Here is a 26,681-nt window from a genome sequence, read left to right on the forward strand (position 1 = left end):
TTATTCGTGCGTTTGATCCCACGCGTGTTTGCCCATGATCGAGGTTGTTATAATATTGCCTTTTGTTATTTGACCAAGTGAGTGGAACGAGGAACTGGTCTCGTAATTTGTATGTTCCCGCGCGAGACCAGTTGATTTGATACCCAGTTGCAGCGTTGTATTGGGATTCCACATTTACGTTAGTATAGTATAGATAATTCCACATACTTCATCTTTGAAAGAAACAAAAGACATTGTGTAGGCATGAAGCAGCATCATCTTGGGAAGAATAATACTATAGATCAATGTCCGCAAGTATAGTAGCGTACCATGATTGGCTGGACTACCTCCGCCTTGCCCCACCAACCTCCGTACGCAGCGACCGCCTTTGGCAGTGAAAGAAACTCCAGACACGAGATCGTGAAACAGTCGACAATATCCAGGACTACGCCCATCTGCAATCAAGAAAAGCTCTGGGTCTTATTGCACTCGAGCTGACCACTTGCACCGACAGCAGTGCAGAATGCCCCCTGCCCTCAACCGTTGATTCTTTCCGTCTTGACCTCACCTCTAATTCACTTGCGCAACGAACCACCCCTCGCGCACCACGCTGTCGAAACGGCCATTAAATCGCCATCCAGTTCGAATATCCTGATCTCAGTGGTATACATTTAATAAACCAAAAACACCAACACAATGTCCGTCTGGAACCCAGACAACATCCGCGACGTCGCCGAGTCGGTCGGAATCACCAGCCTGAGCAACGACGTGACCGAGAACCTCGCGCGCGACGTGGAATACCGCATTGCCCAGGTCCTCGAAGAAGCACTCAAGTTTATGCGACATGGCCGACGCACCCTGCTCACAACACAGGATATCTCGCATGCTCTGCGCGTGCTGAATGTTGAGCCTCTCTATGGATACGAGTCGGCGCGTCCATTGCGCTTTGGAGAAGCTTCCTTGGGGCCGGGACAGCCTTTGTTTTACGTTGAGGATGAAGAGGTTGATTTTGAAAAGTTGATTAATGCGCCTCTGCCAAAGGTGCCGAGAGAAGTGACGTTTACTGGTAAGTTGGATGCAGCATGGTTGAAAAAAAAATTCTACGTGACATTTGCTGATATTGTTTCTTTAACAGCACACTGGCTTGCCGTCGAAGGAGTACAACCTTCGATTCCTCAGAATCCTACCTCGAACGAATCGCGGAATTTGGAGCTGGTTTCAAAGGGACCCAATGCCAACCCGAACTTGGCTGCTATGAGCGGCAACCAAAATACCACGGTCAAACCGCTCGTCAAGCATATCTTGTCCAAAGAGCTACAGCTCTACTTTGAAAAAGTATGCAGCGCCTTCTTGGACCCATCGAGCGAGGAGTATCGCACCTCGGCGTATTCGAGCTTGAGAGAAGATCCGGGCCTGCACCAGCTTGTGCCCTATTTTGTGCAGTTCATCTCGGAGAAGGTCACACACAGCTTGAACAATATTTTTGTTTTGACGCAGGTGATGCGGTTGGCCGAGGCGATGATTCAAAATCAATCGCTCTACATTGACCCATACGTATGTGTCCCGTCTTTGTTAAAATAAGTTAAAAATGGTACTGACTGAATGGGCTACTTGACAGGTTTCTGCTCTTGTTCCGCCTGTTCTCACATGCCTTGTTGGGCGCCAGTTTGGGGGTAGCAACGCAGAGCTCAGCGAGCAGTTTGCATTGCGTGATCTATCTGCCGCTCTCCTGGGGATGATTACGAAGAAGTACTCGCACGCTTCACACACGCTCAAGCCGAGGATAGCGCGTTCGTGCTTGAAGAATTTCCTCGATCCTGCTAAGCCGTTTGGAACGCACTACGGTGCTATTCTTGGACTACACTCGATCGGCGGACCTGATGTTGTGCGCGAACTGATCGTCCCCAATCTCAAAGCCTACGAGAAACTTGTCCGCGAAGCAATCATCGAAGAGGGCCCGCGACGGCCCGAGGCCGAGAAAGTCGTGAGCTTGATATTAGCTGTCCTCGCGACCCTGCAGAAGGACCACACGCATCTAACCAATGGTGACGCAGCAGTTGTCACAGACGAACTTCGCGATCGGCTGGCGGAGAAGATCGGCCAGCTGCTTGCGTCAAGAATCGCGGAGGCGGGCGAGGTGCAGCTGGCCCATAGCATCCTGGCCCAGTAGTGGCGTATTCCACTTATTTTTCTCTCTTTTTAGTGGCAGACATTGTGTATTCTCACACTCACCTTGCATAGACTAGGACATGTATGCTCATGCCTTGGTCAAGAGCGTTTTTCTGGCGTTTGGGCTGACTTGATGGTGGACTATCAGCGGCGAAGGGGCGTTGGCGTGGTATTTGTGCCATTCGTTTCATTTTTGAGCTGTTCTTTCGCTTTTCTTTTTTTCGTAATGTAGCTCCTTGACGCATGAAAATCCAGAATACTTTCTTCTTCTTCCCATTTATTTCACATGTACTCCACCAGCTGCAGGGCTAAATCGTCAGCGCTGCAGACTGTGGAGATGGTGCCTGGCGACGACGTCAGTGCCCGACAATGAAAGCTGTCCTAGCGCCAGTCGAAGCCCGTCACCGCTTCCGATAGTGAGTAGTAGTGATGCGCGATTTTCAAGCCGTGCAATAATAATAATAATAATAATAATAGGTTGAAACGAGGCAATTGCAGCTAGTCGTGTGATGGCTTGCCAGATCCAACAAATCCCGAGTTCGGGCAAGTTAGGACGAACATGTAGACTCGTAGAGCAGTGTTTCCGGCTTCTCGTCCGGATCGCGGGCCTGGGGAAGTAGAGGACGTGCCAATGACAGAGGCCAATGGCGGATTAATGCAGCTGGACCGTAATATTAATAAAGAACAGGTTAGTTGGTCGATAATTGAGCTAGTTGTCAAGTCGGTGGTGGAGCAGACAGAGAGAGAGGGGGAAACTCGCAGGCGGCCCGCTCTGGCTCTGGCTCTGGCTCTTGGTCTTGGTCTTCCGCATTGATTTTTTTTTCGCGCAGCCCAGCCAGCCCACTTGACAAGAACCACACCACACACACACAAACCTCTTCTGTCTTCTTTCTTGCAACTGCCCCATACTCCCCCCTTTTATCAACCAGAGACATCTTTGTTCTCCGGTTGACTGATTCAACTGATTCACCACTGCTACCTGCTGGGCCCGACCCATCGCCACATTCTTACCAGTTCGTGAGCTGCCCTGGCGTGCCATCGCTGATGCGTGCTCCAACCTTGCTTTAACCACAAGCTCAACCTGCCTTTCATGAGCCCAAAGGACCTACTGCGTTTCCTGTCCAAGCCTGCAAAGTGAGTGTCATCTAGTTACCTCGTCGTCGCCACCGTCGCATTCTGTTCTGACCCTACCATTCCCCAGGCCTCGATAACACGCCCACGGGTCTTTCTTCGCCTCACCACTTTCCACCCTTTTTACACCTTCTTAGGCAGATCTCCTCGTCTGCGAGACCCGATACTCTGACCGGTATCGGTATCTGCCAGCGCGAGGACGAAACCGATCGTCAACATTTCGTCCCAACTCTTCTTCGCCCTCATTTCGGCTCGCCCACCCTAACGCCCCCCCCGGGGTTAGGTTTATTTGATATACTTGTCTCTTGCTGGCTGACCGGCCAGCACCTTTTCCCTCTCGATAACAGGGCCTTCTCCTTCTCAGGCGGACACCGCATTGTCCCCTGGGTGGCAGATTGTGCTTCAGCGACTCTAGTCGTCATAGCCAAACGTACTGAACACCAACTCTTTCGTCGATTCGACACCAACCCCGCTTCGCTTTTTCAATAAAACCATTTACTAGCCATTTCCCTTTCAAGATCTACGGATATGGTTTATATGGGGATCCCCAAGAATTACACTACCTCGCCGTCCTCGCATATCGGCACCCCGTCTTTGACGATCAATCATGAAGCTGTCGTCGATCTTGACAGCTCCAATGCATTTGAGGGTATGTCATGTCTGATACATCACATATATGACTAGTTCACTCATGTACTTTTTGTAGGTCCCGAAAAGCTGTTAGAGGTCTGGTTTGGTCCATCCGCCGACAATCTTCTCGGAGGAACCGAGCCGCTCGGTCTCAAAGCCGTGCCCGCCGAGATATGGAAGGACATGCTTGATCTCGTCAATTGCAAGGTTCTGTCGATTGTCGACTCCGAGGATGTCGATGCTTATCTGCTGTCCGAGTCCAGCATGTTCGTCTGGCGCCACAAGCTCATTTTGAAAACATGTGGTACTACCACCCTGCTGTCAGGCCTCCCTCGGATTTTAGAGATTGCTGCATTGTTCGCTGGATTTCCAAGATCTACGGCGCCTGCTTGCCGAAACATTGCAATTGCGGCAGCTCCTTACCGAGTCTTTTACAGCCGGAAGAACTTTCTCTTCCCCGACCAGCAGCGCGGTCCTCATCGCAGCTGGCGCGACGAAGTAAGGAACCTTGACAAGCTTTTTGTCAATGGAAGCGCCTACATGATCGGCAAAATGAATGGCGAGCACTGGTATCTCTACTTGACTGAGCCCTATACTCTGTTGACTCCGCCATCGACCCCGCCTCCCGATACTCAAACCAAGGTTGTCAACATTCCAGAGGATCTTCAAAGCAAAAAGAAAAACCCCGGATCTAGCGGAGAGAGCGACGAAACTCTTGAGATTCTGATGACGGATTTGGAAGAGGAGAATTCAAAGCAATTCTACCTGGACCATGCGAGTGCGGTCGCAGACATCCGTTACCGGAAGATTGAGAAGGAAAGAGATGACCATGTAGACGTGTTTAGCAACACGTCTTCAGACATCAGTGACACCTCTGATGGCGAGCATGCTTTGCCAGCAGAGCTGACCACCGAGGGTCACGCACTTGGCACTGTCGTGTCCGAGTCTTGTGGTCTATCCGATGTGTATCCAACCAGCAAATATCCCGAAGCTCGCATCGACGCCTACCTGTTCACTCCCTGTGGATTTTCTGCCAACGGTGTTGTGCCTGCTCCCGATGGCAAATTCGGCACCCATTATTTCACTGTCCATGTGACACCAGAGCCTCAATGCTCGTACGCCTCTTTTGAGACTAATGTGCCACACTCCCAAGAAGGACGTGAAACTGCAGAGATCGTCAAGAACGTGGTCGACATTTTCAAGCCCGGTCGTTTCACCGTGACCTTGTTCGAGGCAAAACCAGGCGTGGCGGGTGACGATGTTTTGAGCCCAACCAAGTTCCACCGCTCAGCCCTCATTCAGGCGCAGAAGATGGAGAATATTCCTGGCTACCGTCGTGTCGATCGGATTGTCCATGACCTTGATGGGTACGATCTAGTCTTCCGTTACTACGAACGCAACGACTGGAAGGGCGGTGCTCCCCGGATTGGGGAGCTCTGAACGCCGTCTCCTTTTTCAACCTGTGACTTTCTGGTGATTTTTCCCTTGAATTCGGTCTTTACCACGTCAGCGATCACATGTTGTTCTTGACTTGTCTTACGCCGGTTGAACAGTTTGTTTTGGTCTTATTCGTGATTTTCTAGTTTATGCAAACCTTTCTCATGATAGCCTGACCTGACGGTGAGGTTGATTGGAGAGTGATTTGGTCCTGTTATTATTTTGATAGCCAGTCTTTACCGCACGTTCTTAGCCTCAAAATCAACATATGAGATACCAAATCTCTCTGAAATTGTTTATTTTTACCCATAAACTCTGTAGTTACTGTAACAAAGAGAAATGCGAGATTGATTCAACTTCAATAATGAGATATCGATGTCATTACTTCCTATTGCGGCGTAGCTGATTTTGGTTCCGTGCGACTCACCGCCTTCGTTGTACTGGCAGTATTTCGCGCCGCATCTGGTTGTCAAATCTTGCTTGACCTTTACCTCTCTTCAACATAACAACTGGGCGACTTGCATTTTCATCACGAGCCATATTTCTCCCATGTGAGGACATTCTGAGTTCTGATTGTCGACGCGCCACAACCGAGAAATCACCCGACACCGCCGCCGACCCAACCGGGCGAGCGAACTTCCCTCTTGTTCACATCCAAACAAAGCTCATTACAACTTCACCCAAAAAAAGAAAATGTCTTCACCACCCCCGACGACGCCGAACCCGCTCAACCCGCGGAAGCGGGGATCCATCTCGTCCACAGTCTCTGCAGCCGCAACAAAACGGCCGCGCATGCATCCTTTGCGCCAGACGTCGTTTCCCACGGGGATGGAACCGGGGAGCAGTCGCGCCGCAAGCGATGCTGGAAGCGTAACGGGCAGTTTCACAGGCAGTCTGGGTGGAACCAGCACAGCAGCTGATGGACAGAAGAAGCGAGGACGAAAGAAGAAATCCGATAGAGATCGTGACGATGTCTCGCGGGTAGCAGGTGATGGTCGAAGTACCAGAGTTGGTTCTTTGGATCCGGATACAATGTCTGTGCGAGATGGGGCGGGAGCGGGAGCGGGAGGAGCTGGTGGTGGTGCCGATGAAGCTGGTGATGATGAGGAAGAGCAGGATGTGGAAGGGGAGCTTATCGGTGGGACGGAGGGGTTTCTTGACCTTGCAACGGAGAAGAAGAATCTCGCGTAAGTGCTGGGAGCCGACGGGATAACGAAGTTGATTATACTGATAACTTTGACCAGAGTTTTGACCAATTCTTTCACGCCGCTTCAAGCTGACCGGTACGAGAAATGGAATCGAACGAGACTACGAAAGGAGACGCTCAGGCGAATTGTCAACCATGCTCTCTCGCAATCTGTACCCCAAAGTGTTGTCACAGTCATAAACGGATTTACCAAGGTTTTCATTGGTGAGCTTATTGAAAAAGCACGAACGGTACAAGAAGAATGGGCAGAGGCATTCGATTCCGTTGCAAGGGAAACATGGGAACGCGAACAAGCCGAGATCGAAGCAGCAGCAGCCGCCAAAGTAGAAGCAGAGAATAAAGCCAAGGCTGAGGCCGAAGCTGAAAAGACTGAATCGAAGCTAAAATCAGAATCAAAGGAGGAAGACCGGCAACCCAATGGCACCGCCACCACACGCGACTCACAATCTTCTACCCCGTCGCGCGATATTCCTGCGATGCTCTCGCCAGCCAAGGCACCAGCTGATCACCAGTCGCCATATGCATCGACAACCAGCACAGGGCAACAGGTCAACGGAATCTCTACGTCTACCGTAGTTTCAAGGCGCGAATTCGTGCCCCCTGTGAACCCTCACCGTGCACAACTTCTCCCCGACCACATCCGCGAAGCCCTTCGGCGCTACAGGCGTAATGGTGAGGGTGGTGGGACAGGTATGTCTGGTTTGAGTCAGCCGAATGTGGGCGTCAGAGGCGCGTTTACATGGCAGATTGGACCTACAAGACAGCGCTTGTTTCGATAATTGTTTTTTTTTTTTTGCTTGCGTACTTGGCGAACTGTACTTGATATGGGCATTTAATGGGACCACGCATTATTCCTTCCAGGCGTACTTTTGATTGTCTTTGCATGTCTGATACAGTGATTTTATCTTTAGATACCATACCACCTATGCATTTTGTATTCAATTTTGGGGGATGGCAATTCAGTTCATTCACTAAAGATTCTCCATGTAGAACTAAATCTAGGCTCTCCTATCCATGCAGTTCCAGCTTTCTCCAATATTCCGATTTCATCCTATCTGTAGACGATCGGGTGGTGAAAACCAATGCTCGTCTAGTCCGTATCAACGTTAGCTTGGTACGTTTTAGAAAGGAAGGATTATTTGTGACATACCTCATCATAACACTAACTTGTCAACAAGTCTGGTGCGCTTTGGAGGAAGCTCTGGCTTATTGGACGGTTCTTGGGCCTTTTTTCTTTTACCCCCCTTTAGTGATTCAGGGCTGGGGACTTCAACAACCACACCCTGGTATGGAATTCTCTGAGAAGAAGAGGATGGGTTTGTAGTCTTGGGCTTGACCGGTGCCGCAGCCGTAGCTTTCTTTGCTCTGCTTCCGTTTGCCGAAACCGGAGGCTCGTCATCATCCGATTCCAGACTTTCGACAGTCATAGGCTGTGAGGAGTTTTGTATTTCGAGATCTGTCGCGGGCTCGTCTTTGACTTCAGCCAAACTTTCAGATGAGGTTGCCGTAGAAGAGTCGCGGCCGCGCGTATGAAACGACATCATGATCTTGATGCCTTCGCGAATGGCCTTGTCGAGCTTTTCTTTTCTAGCCTTCTCAGTAAGCTCGTAGAGGGCTTTCTTGCGGGCAGCTTCGCGTTGTTTCCTCAGCTCGTTGCGTCGTTTACCTCGCGCCTGGAGAGCAATGGAGGCTGGATCGGTGGCTGTATCTAAGCCGAGTAGGAGCTGCACGCCCGGTGAGGAGTTCCATTGCTCGTCTAGCAGCTCTACACATCTCAGATACGCGCCGACGGTTTTGATGTCATTGCCAGCGGTAATCAGAGATACAAGTTCCGGGGTCGCAGAGTGAGGGTCGTCAAGCTGTGGGGTTGACTGGATTGTCGCGTATGCTTCATTGTACCTCTGAATACTGGTCAGGAGAGCCTCCAGTGTGCCAAATGCGAGAACTTGACAATCTTTCTCGGGGGTGAGGATTGGTGTAGTTTTTGGAGGAAAACCAAGGACTCTGTTGTTTATTTGCTGGATTTCGAATTCGCCAGTGAGGGAGGGTTGTTGTGTATCATCATCATCTGAGGTTGCCATGTTGAGTCACCAGCCGATATGTGGTTTGAGATAAGTGAGAGAAGAGTGTAAAGATCAAACTAGTCAGAGAGAAGCAGACAGATATGAGAGGGCGATGTAAGAGAGAGTTGAAGAGGTGTAGATGATGAAGAGACAGCCATTCAGAGAAAATCAGGCACAGGCACAGATATGAGGGGGGGCTGCGTCAGAGAGCAGAGCAGAGCAGAGATAGAGTCATTGCGTGCACTAGTCGGGCCTTTGCTCCATGGAGATGAGTGAATCATCGACCTGTGCTTTTTACTTTGCACAGTGGCTTATTATTTTTCACAAATGTAGTAACAAAACTGTTGGAAAAACTTGTTGTATTAACTTCTTTGATAGCTCATGTTCTACTGATGGGAGGTTACCCCTAATAATTACTCTACCACAGCATTTAAATAAACCAGAGCGGTACTAGTGCTAATAATACACAAATTAGCATATGTAGATAAGATCTATTCCAATTAAGTAAAATTAAATGATTCAAGGTCTAGTCATAAAAGGGTACATAACAAGTCAACATCAAAAGTGCAGGTCAAACAAGAGAAGGAAAATACACAAAACTAGCCAGCTGGATAGCCTATAGTAGCCTTGAGAAAATCCACGCCGATTGTAAAAACTTGAATGAAAAGAAACCGAAAACAAACCATTGCTAGTAGCCATGTTTGTTGGTGTTGGTGTTGGTGTTGGTGTTGTAGAAAACTAGGGCTGCTGTAACCCTAACTGAGAGAAATGCCGAAAGATCGAATTAATAGAACAGACGCTTCAGGAGAGGAAGTGCTAGGTGCAATGGTGCTTTCAGTTGTTGATGGTGACTGGTTTATATACGCGACTTTCGATATACTCTCTCTCTGCATCCATTTGATGCATCGCCTTGTTCCAAATCTCCTGCATTTCCGGTTCTGATAAACCAGCCGTTGTGAATCCAAGCTTTTCGACTCTCTCCTTTCCAGACTTGGAGAGGACTTCATCCAGCTTATTGAGAAAGAAGAAATCGGCGTGCCCAAGGATTTTCATGTAGTTAATTATGAGTAGATCCCTCGACTGTTTACACAACTCCATGTGTTCCTGGCAAGTATCCTCGAGAAGTTGCAGGCGCCATGTAAAATGCGGATCCATGTCTCTTATTCCTTCCGCAAAAAAGCCTTCAAGAAATTCCTTCTGGCAGCCAATATGGGCAATTATGACTTTTTGGTACTTTTTGAATATTTTAATTCGAGCGTTTTCTCTTCTCTCCTCCTTAGGTATATCTTTCAAGGCACGAGTGAGAAGATCTGGATTCACATCATGGTTTTCCCAACTTTCAAGCTTGATTGCTCTACCGAAGGCTTTTCGGAACTCTCTCAACGCATCTTGGATATTGTTAAGAGGCACTGGTTTGGCATTCGGTCCTCCTTGGGGAGAAGGCTGGATTGCAATCTGCATATCGCCACCCGAGTCTTGGACCATACTCGCTATGTTCTGAGACCAGCCGGCGATGTATTTTTGCATGCGATTGTCGAAATTGAACTTTTTATGGTGCTCTCCCGCCAGTTCGTTAACCTTATGGATGTACCTTGCCAACACCTTCTCAACCAAGGCCTTTCCAACTCTATTTTTCTCTTCAGAACTATTGGCCGAATGCCATTGATCAGAGTAGTTCATGATTTGCAGCATGATATCCTTTGCCAGTTTGTAATGATTTCCGAGAAATTCTCTTCTACTCATTACGAGCTGCACATAGCTTTGGTCGTCTGTTATTTGTTGATCAACATTGATCACCGTCACAACAGAGTCGTCCGAAGCTGGTGAGTCCACCATGGTGAAAAGTTTTTGATGAGGCTTTCAAATTTCCAAGATGAAAAGGAGTATATTCTGTTGAAAAATGGTACTGAATCCGTATAGAAGAGAACAAGTTTAAAAAACGAGGGGATGTCAGCCGTTAAGCACACAATATGACTCAATAACTTCAGGTATGACAGCAACTACTACATGACTGTAATTGTATATGACTCCTCTTTTTATACTATAATTGTATGGCAACTGAAACGGAAGCTTCTGTTTGCACTGGTGTGTGTCACCTCGCGCTGAAACCATATTGGAGCCCTGGTCAGGGGGACATAATCAGTGGCTTGGCCACAGTTTTAAATACACCGCGAAGGAAAACATGCTACATAGTTAATATATAATGATCGTATGCAATTCACTTTAGAGCTTTACATAATAGAGACTTGGTTCACCTCCAAAATGTTGGATTTGTGCCAAAACAAATTGCATGATAATGAAGTAAATATGTACTCATTTATCAGATCACCACTCCTTATTATTAATTTTAGTTTCCACGCCTAACTCTATATAGAAATGGATGGTTGAATCAAAATTGTAATGTGGTTGGTACCAATTGAAGACGCCACCGAGGAGGGAGCTCAGTATTGGGCCTCCGTAGTTTATGTGAAACATTCTATTGGTCACTACTTGTATGTATTATTATGCACAGAAAACTGCGTTCAACGACTACAAAGATCTTTGCAAAGCACTCGTAATTGACTGGTTGAATATACAACTAAAGTTACTAAAAACTTACGAATAATAAGCTGTTCGATCCTTATTCCCTTGGAAATAAAATTAATTCATAAGGTAATAATGCGTGTATAATACAGGGGTTAAGAATGAGAAAGGAGGTCAGCTCCAACAACATGATATATAATATATAGGGAAAAAGGAAGAAGGAAAAAATGGAAATGAAAACACGCCAATGACAGTTCCACCGGTATGAAATTGAAGATGAGACGATTGCATATATAGGCCTCAGTTAAATACTATCTACCCGAAGAATAATGTCCAAGGATCTGAATGAAATAGTGGTTGGCCCATTTGGCCTTGATATCTCCAAGCTTTTCTAAAGAAGGCGATATATCTTCTTGGTTCGTGCAAGAGGAAGGTTCATCGGAAGCGGCCTTGGTCATGTCGTCCTTGATTTGGCCAATGATATTAACGACAAATTCATCATCATCGCCGTATTCTCTATAGAATAGCTGAGCTCTATTGTCGACGTCGCGATGCAAATCATACCACAGGACCTGAAGTCTTTTCTTCTCGCGTTTTGTCTTCTTCTCCACCCTGTGACTGCGAGGTTGTGTGTTCTTCGCAGCCAACCAGCGGGTCAGGGGATCGTCTACTTCGGCAAGCGCCTTGTTAAGTAATCTGATCGCATCTTGGAGACACTTCATCGCAGCTTCAGGTTTTTTTCCGATGTCGACAGGTTTGTTTGGCATGTATACATCTCCTGGCCCTTGTGGTAGTTGCTGTTGTTCCGTCATCTTGGATGGTGAAAGAGCTTCCTTTAAGAGTTTGGAAGCAAAAAGATACAACAGGTATAGAGATAGAATGACAAGAGAGAAATAATTGAAGACACTGAGAACTTGGTATGACTGGCATTGTATGGCCATTTCCCATGACTCTTATCATGCGTGACTCTTTTTTCCGATATTGTTTGACTCAGTGAAACTAAGGGAAATAGACAAATTAACTGTTGAAACAAGCAGAAAATGCGGGTAGAGCTTAGGAATCAGTCATTCCTTCTCATATGTGAGGATCTTTGAGTAAACCAGTCTAGACCTAGTCCCTGGTCAATTCACCGATTTCGATATACCCAAGGGTAGAGAAATCCATATCCCCTAAGACTCATGTAGCCAGCCCATAGTTCCAAAATGTCAAAATAGTGATAATTTACACACTACTAGAAAGGACCAAACTTTTTACATTTGAAACACTATTCGGGCACCAAGAAACACGTTGCATAATGACCCTGACCAGTCATACTTTCCCGATTCGGCATTGTCTCACTGTACGGGCTGTCCCGCAATTTGTGTAACAAACCACATCATTATAGTCAGAGGGGAAAAGCTTCTTGGATATCATACACTAAATAGGAAGAAGAAAATGTCAAGAAAAAAAATTTAAGCTATATTTTTATCAATTAGAGTGAATTTTCAAGGTGTAGCAGTTGAAAATTCACAGATTCAAGATGGATGGCACAGGATACACTATGAAACACGTAAAATCAAAATATCAATGTCAACTAGGTGCACACCCAAAAATAGGATAATGATGACTCGTTCATGTTCTTCCTACAGAGCTTGGTATAATTTTGTGTTTTAGAATTATTCATGTTTATCTAGCAAGAAGTTTAACAGCTACCTGATGATGGAACTAATCTATGCCAACTTCACAAAGAGAATCTCCATAAAATAGTACATATGCAAGGGTATCAAGTTGACAAGAAAACACAGAGTTGAGTACAGTTTTCGAATAGAGAACAAACAGAGAGAAAAAAAGAGAAGAGAAGAGAAAAAGAAAGTTGCCGATCCCTCCTTGGAACGAAGCCTGACACCGCTGGAATATCCAAACTCCCATGTCAACCTTCTTCGCTTCGCTTGATTATTTATTCCAGGGAAAAGGGTTCCTCAAAGTCAAACAAATCGTCTCCACCGCCTTCAGAACCGCTAGAGCTAAAATTTAGGAAGGAATGATATGGCGTGCTTGGGTATTTGATCTCGTTCCAGTCCTTTTCAAAGCTATCTAAGCGATTAATGATATCGACTTGCAGCTCCATCGACTTGAATTGTGCATCAAATGTCATATCCACTTTGATGGATTCCCACTTGTGAGAACGATCGGCATCTAGCTTTCGTGCTGGGTAGATCGCTGCTTTGATTTCTCCTTGCTCGCCCTCAGTCCCCTCCTTGGGGTAAGAGAACGTGACAAGAATCTTCCGGCGTTTTTTAAGCCCCGAAGTCCACTTTACATCGACTGGATCGAGAACACCCGGTTCCTTCATGCGTAGATGCCCCCAAAGCATTACACGTATTTTCTCCTTGAGTAAGTTCACGACGATATCGGAAATGACATCCTTTTCCTCGCAGATATTGCATTTGATCTTATATAGAACAACATCACTGTCATGCGGGTTGATACGAACCTCAGACGCCCTGTGGCTTGGAGGAAACATACAGCCGTCCTTCTCAACGCTGTGGTTGCACGTGTATTTGTGGAGCCGCTCTACGTTGATGTGACGCGCGCCACTGCTGCGCACGTTGTTCGTCATTTTTGAAAGCTTCGTGATGGATGTGTGATGGATGTTTCGTGATGGATGGTGGAGGAACTTTGTCAGAGGAACTTTGCGTGTTGTGCTTTGATAGTAGGTACCTAGAAAAGGGGAATGTGAGTTAGAGTGACATTTATAGATAGCGCACCAAGAGGAATTTTACCTACCTTAGATGGTAGTAACCGAAGCTATCTTGCACATGAAACAGCCATACCTTAGTTGACAGTGGCAAGAAAGCAATGCCAGCCAAGCCGCTCGTCGTAGAAGCTATGTGTCATTGTTCAGTTGGAGACATACAGACCGCTTTTGATTTTCCAAGTCAATGAAAAGTCGGTTCTGAATTTTCTCTGGAACAAAGCAGTAGCAGCCCCATACTTTTAATCGGGCAAACCAGCGGTATGTAGCACAAACGAGGTTGACTGTGATTCTGCAGAGCAAAGGCGGTAAGTCTTCTATCAGGACCAAGCTCTTTCACACGCACATAACATGGAAGAAAAGTCCTTGAAGCAGTGTTGCACATAGGGGATACATGCATAAAATGGTAGGCTGCTATATGGAGACATTGATATTCAACTAGCCATGTTGAAGTTTAGACTGGGCATGGCAATGTGTCATTTGATATTGAGTCACTTCTACCTGATGGTACATGTTGATGGTATTGGGCCACGCATGAAAATTGAACGCCGGGAGATTTTAGTCTATTTTACATGTTGTTTAACAAATACATACCCTCCCCAATATGTTTCAACGTGATCGATGTTAGGGTACAGCAGTGGTCACGTGAAGTCCCGAGAGCGTTTTGAAAATATGAGGTCTCCTTCCCCATTTGGACTGCAAAACCCCAGAACGGAAACTGTAAATTTGCAAGCCGACCGAATAGGAATGTGTTTTTTTACGCAGGGCCAGGGCTCGGTTGAAGTGGCATGATCGCTCTCGTTTTCTTTGCAAGGCGCAGGCCTAGACTAGAGTCGGAAACACCAAGCAGAGCACAACATCTAACATCCCTATTATGGTCGTCTTACATGCATCGCGTCTTTGTCTGATGTCGTAGTTTTTAACACTTTTGTAGTTCTGTGGGCGGCCCCACCTCGGCGCCGATCGAGTCTGGATACGATACCAACACCATCGTTCCTCCGGACACTCCACCTGTCAACACCACAAGTGCTCAGCCTATCAATGCTATACAGCACGCCCGAGTTGCTGCACTGATTACGTTGGACTCATCCTGCAAGCAATGGATCCGCACCCGAACGGGGATGCTAACGGCCGTGGGGTACGCCCCGTGAATGCCCCCATCCGCGGCCGACCGCAGCTGTCATGCACGCCATGCAAGCGCAGAAAGTAGGTTTTGTCATCGCCGGCTCGGATGCTCTACGATCGCAAGGGTTTTTTTTAGATGGAAAACTAATATCGATCAAGGCTAAAATGTGACCGGGCGCGGCCTTGCGACAACTGCGTCAAGCGTCGCGAGGCGGACACCTGTGTGTATCCTGCCACTGGCTCTGTCGCGCGGGACCAGACGCGTGAGTCTAAGAAGACCAAGAAGCGCATTGAGCGCCTCGAGTCTCTGGTGATGGAACTTTTGGACCGCGGTCCTTCAACCAACGAAACCTTGTCTGATGGTCCTGCCACCAGCGAAAGCGATAGCCAGACTCAATCGCAGACATATCGCAACGGTGGCGAGGCCGAGAATGACCACGACACAGATCACTCGCCAATGCAGAATGATATTCCTCCTCTGCGCCGTTTGTCGGGGCTCCCTGCGAGCACCTCGTCGTCTTCGTTGTGGGAAACGGTACTACAGGATGTAAGGTTCCCTGGCCTGGCAGTCAACTATGAACTCATCGCTAATCATATCAGATTGGCGAAATTAAAAATTATTTTGAAGAGCATGAAAACGACTTCAAACTCCAAGCAGGGAAAGTTGAGGATGCAAGAAACCCTCCAGTTGAGCCCTATGTGCTTGAAGGCAGTCCCGGCCAATGGAACGTTGACACTTTTATTCCATACGTGCCTCCACGACCGGTAGTCGACATACTGATTGCTCACTACTTTGGAGTAGACAGCTTCGTCAGACGTAAGTGTTGCGTCTTGTTTTGGTCAACGCCAATTATTGACAATATCACAGCCATTATTCACCCCAAAAAGTTCCTACGTGAAGTACGGCAGCCGCCTTGCCCCTCAGATTTATGTGTTTTTGTTACAGTAACTAACCCATGATTGTAGTATGAAATGTTCTGGCATGACCAGTATAGGGTTTCTAAATTATGGCTTGGTCTATTGTTTGCTATTATGCGACGAGCAGTTCATGTTGCGCGAGAAAGTGGTTTGGATTTGAGCCCTCATCTCGGAGACATTGATGAAGCCATCGCCCTTTTCCGAATGCGCACGAAACAAATTTTACTGGCTACTATGTTCACGTCGCCATCAATAGCAAAGCTGGAATTGACTTTAGTTCACCTTGACGCCGAATTTACACATAGTCAAGACACGAGTACAGAGGTGTGGATTGCTATGGCTACTGCAGTTCGCATGGCAATGAAACTCGGACTGCACCGTGACCCCAGTCTTCATGACAACTTGTCGCCTTTTGAGTGCGAAATGCGCCGGCGCTTATGGCTAGGACTCGTACAGACAGATGTGCTGCTATCATGGCAGGTTGGGCTTCCCAGCATGATAGTCCTTAAACAGTGCGACACAATGCTGCCTAGGAACTTGTTTGAGGATGATTTTGATGAAAATACAAATCACCTACCTCTATCGCGGCCGTGGAACGAGGTAACAAAAATGGGCCCTTTTGTCGTGAAATGGCCACTATTTGAGGTATTTTCGAAGATCGCATCTCATGTCCAAGACATTCACCCCAACGACGCCGAGGTCCCCATTCTAGAAAAGGAAATCTTCGCTGCTCGTGATTCACTCCCACCTATGTACAAAGTTCGCCCTATCCAGGACTCCATCCTTGACTCTCCTGCAATCATTTTGCGCCGTTTTACCATCGACCAGACAGTGCATAGTGGAATCTGCGTTCTACACCGGCGTCTATTTCCGCTAGCTCGAACTCATCCGCAGTACAGCCATTCCCGCAAGGCTGGGATAGATGCTGCGTTGACTTTGCTCAACTACCAAGCCCTGCATTACCACGAGACCGCACCGACCGGTCGGCTGGCAGGCCACAAGTGGATGGCCACTTCTGTAGTCAGGCACGATTATCTCCTCGCAGCCATGTTGCTGTGTCTAGACCTACGACAGGCAATGGCCGTAACCACACATCCTGCTTCAACAGATATAAGTCTTTGGGGAAAGGAGCGACGAGAGGAAATGGTTGCTGCATTGGAAACCTCTTACCATGTCTGGCGTGCTTCCAAAGACACATCCATCGAATCATTTAGGGCTAGCGAAGCTGTTGCTGTTCTTTTGAATAAGGTTCGGAGTGAGGAAAGTGAGAAGCCCATGCCAGAGTCAAGCACCGGTAAGACTTTTTTTTCCCCTCTGTGTTCTTTTCCCTTTCTTTCTCGCTGCCGTGTTTTGTCGGTTGTACTAAAAATGAGATTTTACAGGATCGATGCCATCTGTCGAAACTCTCGAAATTTCACCTCCCGAGTTTGCAGTCCCGAACCCAGATCCATACAGTCTCAGTTTACCATTTTCGGAAATGGTTACTTCTCCGGGAGCTATCGATTGGGTAAGTTAGAATCCTCGAATAGCACACACTAGATAGCATTGTTTGGTTTCCGTACTGACGACTTTCCTAAACAGGCCGAATTCGATCGATATGTGATGGGAGGCAATGTACCCGTCGATGTAGAGTCGATATATCGATCTATCAATTGATGTAGTTCCATAGTTCTATTGTAATGACGCACGAGTAATTGATACCACGAGAATGAACTTTTTTTGTTTTGCCCAACATTATAGTAATGATAGTAATGACACAAATATTTTAAGGTTGTCATAAAGGGGACTAATCTAGGCAGTCCATTTCAGGGAATCAGCAAGTTTCAAGAATTGCTCAAAATATTTATTCTCTTTCAAGAAGTCTTGTGGTGGTTATGCATATGTAATTTACATTGATCTTGACAAAACAGCATTTTTTTAAATCAAGACATGGACAGTCAGAAGGTGGGTGCGACAAATAATCTGAAGTAGACCGAGAGGATGAAAAACAGAAGGAAAGAAAAAAAACGCCATAAGTTAATACAATACATATTTCCATCCAAACAGTGCATGAAAAAACAGATTTCCTGCTCTAGATGTCGTGTCTAATCAAACACCATAATGCAAAGAAACAAAGGTCGAATGAGGGGGGACAAAAAGGCAATTGGAGCGATTCATCGCTCTAGCAATGTAAAAATACAAAGTAATAGCGTCGTCAGAATGCGATTACTTGCCCTGCTCTTTTTCGCTTTGAACGGTATCAATTCTGGTCAGATTTTTTTGACTTGGAAGACCGCGATTTGGTTCTGGTCCGGTTACCGGAAATTCTGTCCATGTAGCGGGTTTTGTCCTCCTCATCGCGCAGCACCTTGTAGGCTTGTGCTTCTTTCTTCTGAGCATCAGTCAAGCGAGGCTTAACAACGTGCGAGCCGTCGGCATTCATGCCAGTGGTTTTCCCCTTCATTTTTTCCATTTTCTCATCCATTTCGGTTTTCATGTTGGAAACCTCCTTCTTGGCATTGTCCACCATCTTGTCAATCATGCTTTTATTGCCTTCTTTCGTGGGAGCAGCCTTCATCTCGGTTTGTTGCTGTCGATACTGCTGTAGATATGTGGCCGTCTGTTCTTGAATCATTCGAAGCTTCAAACGAGATTGCTCCCTTTCTAAAGCGCTGGGTTCAGGCGGTATAGGTACCATCCCCAATATGGAGCGTGTGGCAGGGGTATTCAGTAGATATGCTTGTAGGAAGGCGAGAACACCAGAGACCGCAAAGTACATCTGCAGGGCAGCAGGCTGGAATGCGATAAACACCAAGGATAACACTGGAAGACCAAACATCAATCCTCTACCAATAGAACTTGTCATCATGTCGTTCATTCCACTCGTTGCTGCTTTCTGTAAACCGTCTTGTTAGCTGTCATGGTTAGCAACTTATATTGAGTCTAACATACCTTGAAAGTCCAGTACGTGAAGGCTGAAGCTGCGATGGGAAGCACAAACAGAGGATCATAAGTGGTGAGATCTGTGATCCAAGCAACCTGTTCGTCCGCGAGTGCAGGCACTGGCAGGGAAGTCATGCCTCTCACAACACGAAAGCAACCGAACCCGAGAGGGATTTGAAGCATTGGCAAGAAGTTCTTCCAAATGCTTATTCCAAGGCTATCGTGAATTTCTTGCATCTCTTCCTTGACCTTTGCTGCTTCTAATTGCTTCCCCTGTGTTAGGAACATTGTCCGTTGACTCCTGAGGACCGACATTTTCTCTTTGATAGGGATTGAAAGCGCGGCATTACTGCTCGCCATTACCGCAGGCTGAAAAAGAGCCAGGCGAACCAAAGCAGCGGCTGCCGCGATACTGGCCCACCACGGTATCCCGCTCATAATATGGATGTGTTCAATCGACCATTCCATGAAAGCCGACGGACCCCAGCCATAATCGAGGCCGAGGTCTTTCAGGTAGCCAAGACGTTCAGGAATTTGGGAAATCGACATGACATCTTCGAGAAGGGAGGAGGAATCGGTCGCGGGTATTTGCGTGAGATCCTCACTGCCGGCCGGGCCATTGTTCGTCGACGTCGAGTTAAAGCGAGCGAAAGAGGAGCCGGAGATAGCGGCTGGCGTACATGGTGAATTGGCTTGAAGTCGTGCTCGGTTTCCTCGGCCAATCGCGAGATTTGGCCGCGAGGCAATGTGAGAGAGCTATCGCTGAGTTAGAGAAAACAGCGCAATTGACGGGGGTTGAGACTAACCGAACGAGCGGACACGAAGGTATTCAGAGGGCGAAAGCCTCCTGTTTTCCCCGCAACTGCGTATCTCGACAGAGCGCGACCGCCGAGCATCTTGACGGGTAGTAATGGGCAGCTGCTGCGAAGAAAATGCTGAAGCTGGAACCGGGGCTGGAATTCGCGATAGGCAAATTATTTTGTTGTCCAACGCCAAGCCCGACTCTGCCAGACCCTCCTCACCGCCCGCGCCACTAGCCAATAATGGCCACCCGTAGATTTATCTCTATACATACGTACACCTTAGGAGTGTCTCAACCTACACTACAAACTTCTGAAAAACACTGCGAGCTACTGTACCCACAGGGCTGTTTTTAATCTGCTCTCTGCAGGTCTTGCCTATTTCCTATCAACTTATCTCCAGTATACTTGCATCGTCAATTTCACAGATTGTATCGTTCCACAGGAAACCATTTGACTCTGTATTGACCTGAATCTATATTGGTGGTTCCACTACGCCATATTCCGGCTGAGGACCGCCGCTCGGCCATAAAAGACTGAATGAATGAGCAGGCTGCGGCGGAGGCTGTCTCTTGCGCCGTTTTGAAAGGCTGCATCCACCAGTCCGAGCAACCAAACGACAACGAGCACAGGCATCTCCAGGCCAGCTTATTTCCTGGGAGCCCCTTTTAGAGTAGACCCAATATTTTTCGCTATTGGATTGGCAAGCAGTGCACCTGTCCTGTCCGTGGAGTTGTTGTCAAACTACTGCGTATAGCTGTTTCTAACCAAATATGGTTAGAACAATTGTCTGAGGTCTGAGACTATGAGTCTTTCTCCTACATGCAGCTACATGAAGCTGGGATTGAACTTTAACGACTTATGAATGAGTAGTATATCAGTAGTGTAATTGTGTAATTAGGTTATTCTTTTCTGAATGTCCCATAAACGCCGCCCAGTGAGTGAGTCCCATTCTATTTACATGCATGAGAGGATGTGAAATCCATCCAACGCGAGCCTCACACGAAGGATGGTCCAACTATTCCTCCGTGCTATCGGAAAGAAGCAAAAAAAAAAAAATCATTACCGGTATTTCCAAGCTCCTCCGCTTAATGTCTACTCCAAGGCCGCCGCATCCTCCACATTGGCATGGGGGTTCCTCCTTCGGTCTCGGACTTCTCTCAACTCAATACCGGGACCGGCAGGCGCAGTGCGTCTCCAAGTTGGGAAAACCTGTATTCCAAATCAGTCAAGCGTCCCTGGTGTCGTGTGAACAGCCAAACCCACCTTTGTGCCAGACCAGCCTAGACGGAAAGCAGCTTCATGTGCAAGGAGCTCGCCCAAGCCGAGCATGAGTCCGTTGACAAAAGGAAGGAGCACGTTGATCGCGGCGCCGCGTAGTAGGCCCCAGAATGTCGGGGGCTTGTATAGGATCAGAGGAGAGCTTGATGTTGAGGGTGGCGAGGAAGAAAGCTCGTTGTGGGCGGAGTAGTTTTCAGAGTCCGAAGGCACCGTCATGGCGGAGTCGTACAGCTCGATCCCCTCGCCTGTGTTGTTCCCAGCCATGATGTGCGAACTGTAGTCGAGAGAAAAGGTCGCAAAAGGCTTGTTTAATTGCTTTCTTGAGTCTGGTCAATTCATCAACGTCAACATTGACTCGTGACTGCCGCGGGCGAGTCTCGGGCTTGGCAGTGGTTAGTCAGCGGTTTGCATTACATTATTCCTATTATCGCCTAGCGTTGTCTGCTGCTCGTTTTCGTCAGTTGGCTATTTAATAATATTTTGTTCCATACTTATAATATACCACCGGAGCCGTGGTTGATTTCCAACTAATAGTCTAGGTCATGCTTTCTACTTTTAGTGCCTCGACCACTAATAGTATATATTCACCCTGCCACCTCGTCCTCGACCAGTTGACAACCTATTGAATACGGCTTTGGTTCTCTTGTTCTGCATTAACCTAGGGCGTGAACATATAAATTCATATAGAGAAATAACAGCCCTCTAGACATTAAAATCTTCTGTAGAAAACCCCATCCAATGCTGTTGATGGCATTTCGAATGCGGCTCCGCATGATGACCAATCAGGCAACAGTGACGTACGCCGCCCGCGCGAGAGCTTCAGTTGGCATGTTCCGCCAGCAAGCAACAATTCTACGGCTGACCTCGACATATCGTTGCGGATATAACCCGGCACCCAGCTATTATTGCGTCTTTGCCTTGCCGAACAAAGTCGCCGCAACTTAAGGTTTAGTCCTATTGACTTTACCACTCCTTATTGTTTAAACGCTCGTGAAACCCCCGCCATCAAGATGGCTTCCAACACCAGCCAAGATGACATCCTGTCTCAGTTCTGTTACATGACAGGAACCAACCCGACAGAGGTATGAATATCGATTTACCAACTCGCAAAAATATGAAGCTTACCAACAATCTCTCAGGCTCGACCCTTTTTGGACGCGAACCACTGGGACATCGATGCCGCCGTTACGGAATACTTTGCGGACCAGGAGGAAGAGCTTTTACAAGACATGGAGGCCAGTGACGGTAGGCGGCTTGGGTCCGATGACCCAGCTGAGCAGTCGACTGGAGCTCGCTCTCTTGGACAGGGGGCCTCGGCCGGTTCGCAGCCATCCCAGGGCAAGTCTGGTGCTGCTAAGAAATTCGCAACCCTGAAGGACCTGTCGTCGGGAGCCGGAGGACGCGATACCGGGGATGACGACGACGAGAAGCAAGATTTTTTCGCTGGTGGTGAAAAATCAGGCCTGGCGGTGCAAAATCCAGATGACATCAAGAAGAAGATTCTCGAAAAGGCCAAGCTGTATGACTACCGTTGTTGTTGCTATTTTAGATGAACAGTCGGTTTGCTAATCCTGGTTCTAGAGCCCAGCCACCCCCGTCCGACGACTCGACATCGAAGACATCTCATTTCACGGGGGCTGCGCGCACGCTGGGAGGTGACGACGCTCCGAGCCAGGTGGTCCAGGACCCGAATGAAAACCGACCCCAGCGACCACCACGGGTCCAACGTACACTGCACTTCTGGGCTGATGGCTTTTCGGTAGAGGATGGGGACTTGTATCGATCCGACGACCCTAGGAACGCGGGGATCCTGGAAGGCATCCGGCGTGGACGAGCCCCTCTCTCCATCATGAATGTCCTACCAGGACAGGAAGTCGACGTGGAAATCAAGCAACATGAGGAGAAATACACCCGGCCCAAGCCAAAATACAAGCCATTTTCTGGCTCTGGGCAACGACTTGGGAGCCCGACTCCCGCCATTCGCACCTCCCAACCCGAGCCCGCTGCTGCGGCCGCCGCCAGTCCGTCAGAAGCAGCGAAACCCGATGTTGACGAGTCACAGCCAATAATCACATTGCAAATCCGGCTCGGTGACGGTACGCGTCTCACATCTCGATTCAACACCACTCATACGATTGGAGATGTGTACTCTTTTGTGTCGGCAGCCAGTCCCTCCAGCCAGTCTCGGCCCTGGGTGCTGATGACAACTTTCCCCAGCAAAGAATTGACCGACAAGTCTGCGGTTTTGGGTGAATTGTCTGACTTTAAACGAGGCGGAGTTGTCGTGCAGAAGTGGCAATAGTCTCTCCCTCACAGTTAAGCTCGTTTTTCTAGTACAGTGCCATTAGTATTCTGGCTGTATGACCTAGATAGACATCTAAAATAAAATTTGCACTTCCATGAGAGATTGAGCAACTGGGTTTCTCGATAATTTCTTTCACATAGGTAGTGATTATAAGATTGAAGTTCCTATTAAAACTACGTAAAATCCATGCAGAATGTAATTCTATTGTTCATAGCATGTTCAACTCTCTGGTAAAGAATTATTATCAAGCATTCGGACTCTGAATGTCGTTGATATGAAGATATAAAAACTGGAACGTGCTTAGCAATCAGCTCCGATGACGCAGTTTTTAGCTTCAAGTCCTCCGCGGAAGAACCACAAATTTCCCTTGCCACAATCTTCGTGCCTGATCTATTATTTCACTACTTCTCTACCTTTCACAATTTTAAACCGACTCTAGAAAAGAGAAATTCACCATATATGAGATGCCACTCGACGGCGTCAAGAAGATTGTGCTGGTGAGTCGACCGTTTTTCTTCAGCGCGGAGTTTACCCCTCATCTTATCGATAAACGAAGCTGTATCCCCAACACAAAAAGGTACAATAAAAAGCTGACTGTGATTATTTTGCAGGTCCTTTCCGGAAAAGGAGGGGTGGGAAAGTCGTCGGTGACGCTTCAGCTCGCGCTCGCGCTTTCGCTGCAAGGCAAATCAGTCGGCATTCTCGACATCGATCTGACCGGCCCGTCAATTCCAAGACTCGTTGGGAAGGAAAATGAGAAGATCACACAATCCCCCCGTGGCTGGATCCCCGTTGAGGTACACCCGACAGAGCTAGCAGCGAATCAAGAAGAGAGTAGCTCGGCGACGCCGCGCGGTTCGTTGCGATGTATGTCTGTCGGCTTCCTTTTACGGGACCGTGGAGATGCGGTGATATGGCGAGGCCCGAAGAAGACAGCAATGGTACGGCAGTTTCTCACGGATGTGTACTGGGGGGAGACGGACTATTTGCTTATAGACACACCACCGGTAAATCTTGTCGTCCCATGGCTACCAGCCTTCATGAATGGTTTTTGCTAACTCGAGTCATGATCCAGGGGACAAGCGACGAGCATATTAGTATCGGCGAAAGCCTCCTCACCATGGCATCTACATCATCTACTACCGCTACATCTCAAAACATACCTCACCTTGCCGGCGCTGTTCTCGTGACGACACCGCAGGCCGTCGCGACGTCTGATGTGCGCAAGGAAATAAACTTCTGCGCAAAGACGCGGATCCCGGTTCTGGGCGTCATTGAGAATATGTCTGGCTATACATGCCCCTGCTGCGGAGAAGTGAGCAATATTTTCTCACGAGGTGGAGGGGAGGTCATGGCGACTGAGATGGGTGTTCCCTTTCTGGGCCGGGTCCCGATCGATATCAAGTTCGGACAGCTCGTTGAGAGTCAAAAGATTGAGGGTGATATAGACAGTGATGCTGACGAAGAAATGGAAGTCGATCAGGCAGCGACGCAACAGTCTCTGGTGGAAGAGGATAATAGGTTATTAGTGGACAAGTATAGGGATTGCTGGTCTCTTCCTATATTTGAAGGGTTCACCAAAAGTCTTTTGGAGAAGGTTGAGAGTTCTGCTAGTCAGACGTAATATATCATCAGCATTGAATTATACATTCATTCTAAATGCATCAATGAAAGGCGCTACGGGCTTTGTATTTTTTTCATGTTTCGATTGAAGAACAGTATGGACATTAACAAAAAAGAGGTTCAACCCAGTATTTCATGATCACTGAAATCATTTAGTCATAAATTTCTCAATGGATATCAACGTCGAATATGAACCTGCGAAGGAAACCATTCATTTAAGATATTCAACGCCTATCCTTCCCCAGGCGCCATCAAACAGGGGAAGCCGAAAGAAAAAACGCCAACCTAGGCTTCAAAAGTAAATCAATCCAATCTATCAGAAGGCTCAATAATTCAAGCGCTCGGGACAGCTATAGCCTGGTCTTGGTCTCTTGCTAAAACAGCGCGAAGAGTGATTTCCGCGGAACGTGCCTGAGGTTCTATACTCTGGGGGCTATGTTTCTCACGTTGGGCAATTGTTTTCAACCAGTCTAGCCAGTCCTGCACTTCCCTGATAAATGATTTCCTATCGACCAACTGATTCTGAAAACACGCCTGGCGGTTTGCAGCAAAGGACGTCGACCGAAGTGTCGGCGAGCCTTGCGGCGTATCCGGGGGCACTGATGGCCAAGATGATCTGTTGCCCTGAGCTTCCAGGAGCGTTTCTGATAGCATCGGTGGAGAGGTAATGGTCGACTGCTTGGCAGCCGTGGATGAGCCAGAGGCTGGGGCTAGCAGAGCCTTACCAACCGGTTTTGATGTTTTGGAGGGTGCCTCCAATCTGACCACTGGAACTTCTGACGGGCTTGCTTCGCCCGCGACAATATCATGTCCATTTGATTGTTCGGAATTGACCTGGTCTTCGCTCGGCCTTCCAGGTGTTTGCCGATAACCAGTGGCAAACGCGGTTGTTCTCAAATTTTCGAGCAAACCGATTGTTGAGTTGTAATTCTCGTTCTCACCGTCAATAATTACAACATTGTTGCCATCTGCGTTGGCTAGTCGTTCGCTGCTCACACTGGCTTCCTCAACGGTCACTAAGCCACCCAAGGGAGTGTTGATTTCGGCAAACGGGGCAATATGACTTCCGTATTCATTGGCAAGACTCAGTTTACTGCGGCCGCAAATTTCAGCAATCGAGTCCAGCGTACTGCGTATATCAGGCTCTATTGCGTTCAAGATCGCTTCGATGTTGAAATCATCAATAGAGGGCATCTCACATCGCCGCCGTGACTCTGAATCGGAAGGCATATTTGCAGATGATCGAGACGACCCATTGACACCTGGAGAATATGACCGCACCAGGACCGGCTGAGAAGCCAGTGTTGAAGAACGCCCAGTTATGGGTTTGTTGTCTCGGGGTCGCCGGGATAGAGGCTTTGGGTTGCCATGTAACTGGCGCAATGCCGCAGTACGCCTTGCCAACGTGGACTCGTCAAGTCTCGAATCTCCCTGACGAGACTGCTGCTGTGGCAGATGAGAGACGGCGACACTCGGCGAAAGCGCTGGGCCTGAAGACCCTTGCGGCCAGGCCGATGTCGACAGTCGAGATCCATCCTGGTGGGTCGGCGTATAGTCGGATCTGGAATCCATAATGACCACGTCCTGTTGGACACCGCACACGTGCAGCACACCAATTGACGGGAGACACAGTTGACTTACTAAGCGCTGTAGCTAAGCAAGGAACTGAAAATAAAATGACGCGGAAGGATAGTTTGTTCAGCGCAGTCGTACGAGCGAACGGCGGACCGGCCACAGTTTCATACTATAACCAGTATCATTTAAGCGGGTGGTCAACAAAGCGAATGTATAGCCTCGAGATCAGCACGACGCAGGTCAGAGTGAGCGGCGCCTG

General features: G+C 47.9%; 13 protein-coding genes across 13 annotated transcripts; 6 read left to right on the forward strand and 7 right to left on the reverse strand.

Moving 5' to 3' along the window:
• Window positions 1-675: 675 nt before the first annotated feature.
• Window positions 676-2,149, forward strand: TRUGW13939_08366 (uncharacterized protein; the record flags this gene model as incomplete). The annotated part of the gene is made up of 3 exons (XM_035491501.1): window positions 676-1,045; window positions 1,115-1,533; window positions 1,598-2,149. The coding sequence occupies 3 exons, from the start codon at window positions 676-678 to the stop codon at window positions 2,147-2,149; spliced, it is 1,341 nt and encodes a 446-aa protein (XP_035347394.1).
• A 1,658-nt stretch (window positions 2,150-3,807) lies between these two features.
• On the forward strand, window positions 3,808-5,349 carry TRUGW13939_08367 (uncharacterized protein; the record flags this gene model as incomplete). The annotated part of the gene is made up of 2 exons (XM_035491502.1): window positions 3,808-3,928; window positions 3,986-5,349. The coding sequence occupies 2 exons, from the start codon at window positions 3,808-3,810 to the stop codon at window positions 5,347-5,349; spliced, it is 1,485 nt and encodes a 494-aa protein (XP_035347395.1).
• Window positions 5,350-6,039: 690 nt separating this feature from the next.
• On the forward strand, window positions 6,040-7,332 carry TRUGW13939_08368 (uncharacterized protein; the record flags this gene model as incomplete). The annotated part of the gene is made up of 2 exons (XM_035491503.1): window positions 6,040-6,533; window positions 6,591-7,332. The coding sequence occupies 2 exons, from the start codon at window positions 6,040-6,042 to the stop codon at window positions 7,330-7,332; spliced, it is 1,236 nt and encodes a 411-aa protein (XP_035347396.1).
• A 375-nt stretch (window positions 7,333-7,707) lies between these two features.
• TRUGW13939_08369 (uncharacterized protein) lies at window positions 7,708-8,634 on the reverse strand (the record flags this gene model as incomplete). The annotated part of the gene is made up of 1 exon (XM_035491504.1): window positions 7,708-8,634. One exon carries the CDS (start codon window positions 8,632-8,634, stop codon window positions 7,708-7,710), a length of 927 nt encoding a protein of 308 aa, XP_035347397.1.
• Window positions 8,635-9,450: 816 nt separating this feature from the next.
• On the reverse strand, window positions 9,451-10,452 carry TRUGW13939_08370 (uncharacterized protein; the record flags this gene model as incomplete). Its single annotated transcript, XM_035491505.1, has 1 exon — window positions 9,451-10,452. One exon carries the CDS (start codon window positions 10,450-10,452, stop codon window positions 9,451-9,453), a length of 1,002 nt encoding a protein of 333 aa, XP_035347398.1.
• Window positions 10,453-11,450: 998 nt separating this feature from the next.
• Window positions 11,451-11,951, reverse strand: TRUGW13939_08371 (uncharacterized protein; the record flags this gene model as incomplete). Its single annotated transcript, XM_035491506.1, has 1 exon — window positions 11,451-11,951. One exon carries the CDS (start codon window positions 11,949-11,951, stop codon window positions 11,451-11,453), a length of 501 nt encoding a protein of 166 aa, XP_035347399.1.
• Window positions 11,952-13,075: 1,124 nt separating this feature from the next.
• TRUGW13939_08372 (uncharacterized protein) lies at window positions 13,076-13,738 on the reverse strand (the record flags this gene model as incomplete). The annotated part of the gene is made up of 1 exon (XM_035491507.1): window positions 13,076-13,738. One exon carries the CDS (start codon window positions 13,736-13,738, stop codon window positions 13,076-13,078), a length of 663 nt encoding a protein of 220 aa, XP_035347400.1.
• Window positions 13,739-14,972: 1,234 nt separating this feature from the next.
• TRUGW13939_08373 (uncharacterized protein) lies at window positions 14,973-17,572 on the forward strand (the record flags this gene model as incomplete). Its single annotated transcript, XM_035491508.1, has 7 exons — window positions 14,973-15,079; window positions 15,158-15,545; window positions 15,599-15,815; window positions 15,867-15,898; window positions 15,965-17,210; window positions 17,299-17,423; window positions 17,498-17,572. 7 exons carry the CDS (start codon window positions 14,973-14,975, stop codon window positions 17,570-17,572), a joined length of 2,190 nt encoding a protein of 729 aa, XP_035347401.1.
• Window positions 17,573-18,155: 583 nt separating this feature from the next.
• TRUGW13939_08374 (uncharacterized protein) lies at window positions 18,156-19,734 on the reverse strand (the record flags this gene model as incomplete). Its single annotated transcript, XM_035491509.1, has 3 exons — window positions 18,156-18,791; window positions 18,848-19,594; window positions 19,645-19,734. 3 exons carry the CDS (start codon window positions 19,732-19,734, stop codon window positions 18,156-18,158), a joined length of 1,473 nt encoding a protein of 490 aa, XP_035347402.1.
• Window positions 19,735-20,733: 999 nt separating this feature from the next.
• TRUGW13939_08375 (uncharacterized protein) lies at window positions 20,734-21,183 on the reverse strand (the record flags this gene model as incomplete). The annotated part of the gene is made up of 2 exons (XM_035491510.1): window positions 20,734-20,850; window positions 20,905-21,183. The coding sequence occupies 2 exons, from the start codon at window positions 21,181-21,183 to the stop codon at window positions 20,734-20,736; spliced, it is 396 nt and encodes a 131-aa protein (XP_035347403.1).
• A 746-nt stretch (window positions 21,184-21,929) lies between these two features.
• Window positions 21,930-23,221, forward strand: TRUGW13939_08376 (uncharacterized protein; the record flags this gene model as incomplete). The annotated part of the gene is made up of 3 exons (XM_035491511.1): window positions 21,930-22,001; window positions 22,059-22,438; window positions 22,501-23,221. The coding sequence occupies 3 exons, from the start codon at window positions 21,930-21,932 to the stop codon at window positions 23,219-23,221; spliced, it is 1,173 nt and encodes a 390-aa protein (XP_035347404.1).
• A 467-nt stretch (window positions 23,222-23,688) lies between these two features.
• TRUGW13939_08377 (uncharacterized protein) lies at window positions 23,689-24,848 on the forward strand (the record flags this gene model as incomplete). Its single annotated transcript, XM_035491512.1, has 3 exons — window positions 23,689-23,721; window positions 23,836-24,231; window positions 24,300-24,848. 3 exons carry the CDS (start codon window positions 23,689-23,691, stop codon window positions 24,846-24,848), a joined length of 978 nt encoding a protein of 325 aa, XP_035347405.1.
• A 332-nt stretch (window positions 24,849-25,180) lies between these two features.
• TRUGW13939_08378 (uncharacterized protein) lies at window positions 25,181-26,419 on the reverse strand (the record flags this gene model as incomplete). Its single annotated transcript, XM_035491513.1, has 1 exon — window positions 25,181-26,419. One exon carries the CDS (start codon window positions 26,417-26,419, stop codon window positions 25,181-25,183), a length of 1,239 nt encoding a protein of 412 aa, XP_035347406.1.
• Window positions 26,420-26,681: the final 262 nt, after the last annotated feature.

The sequence above is a fragment of the Talaromyces rugulosus genome, chromosome IV (assembly GCF_013368755.1).
Source record: "Talaromyces rugulosus chromosome IV, complete sequence".
In the NCBI taxonomy this organism is placed as follows: domain Eukaryota; kingdom Fungi; phylum Ascomycota; class Eurotiomycetes; order Eurotiales; family Trichocomaceae; genus Talaromyces; species Talaromyces rugulosus.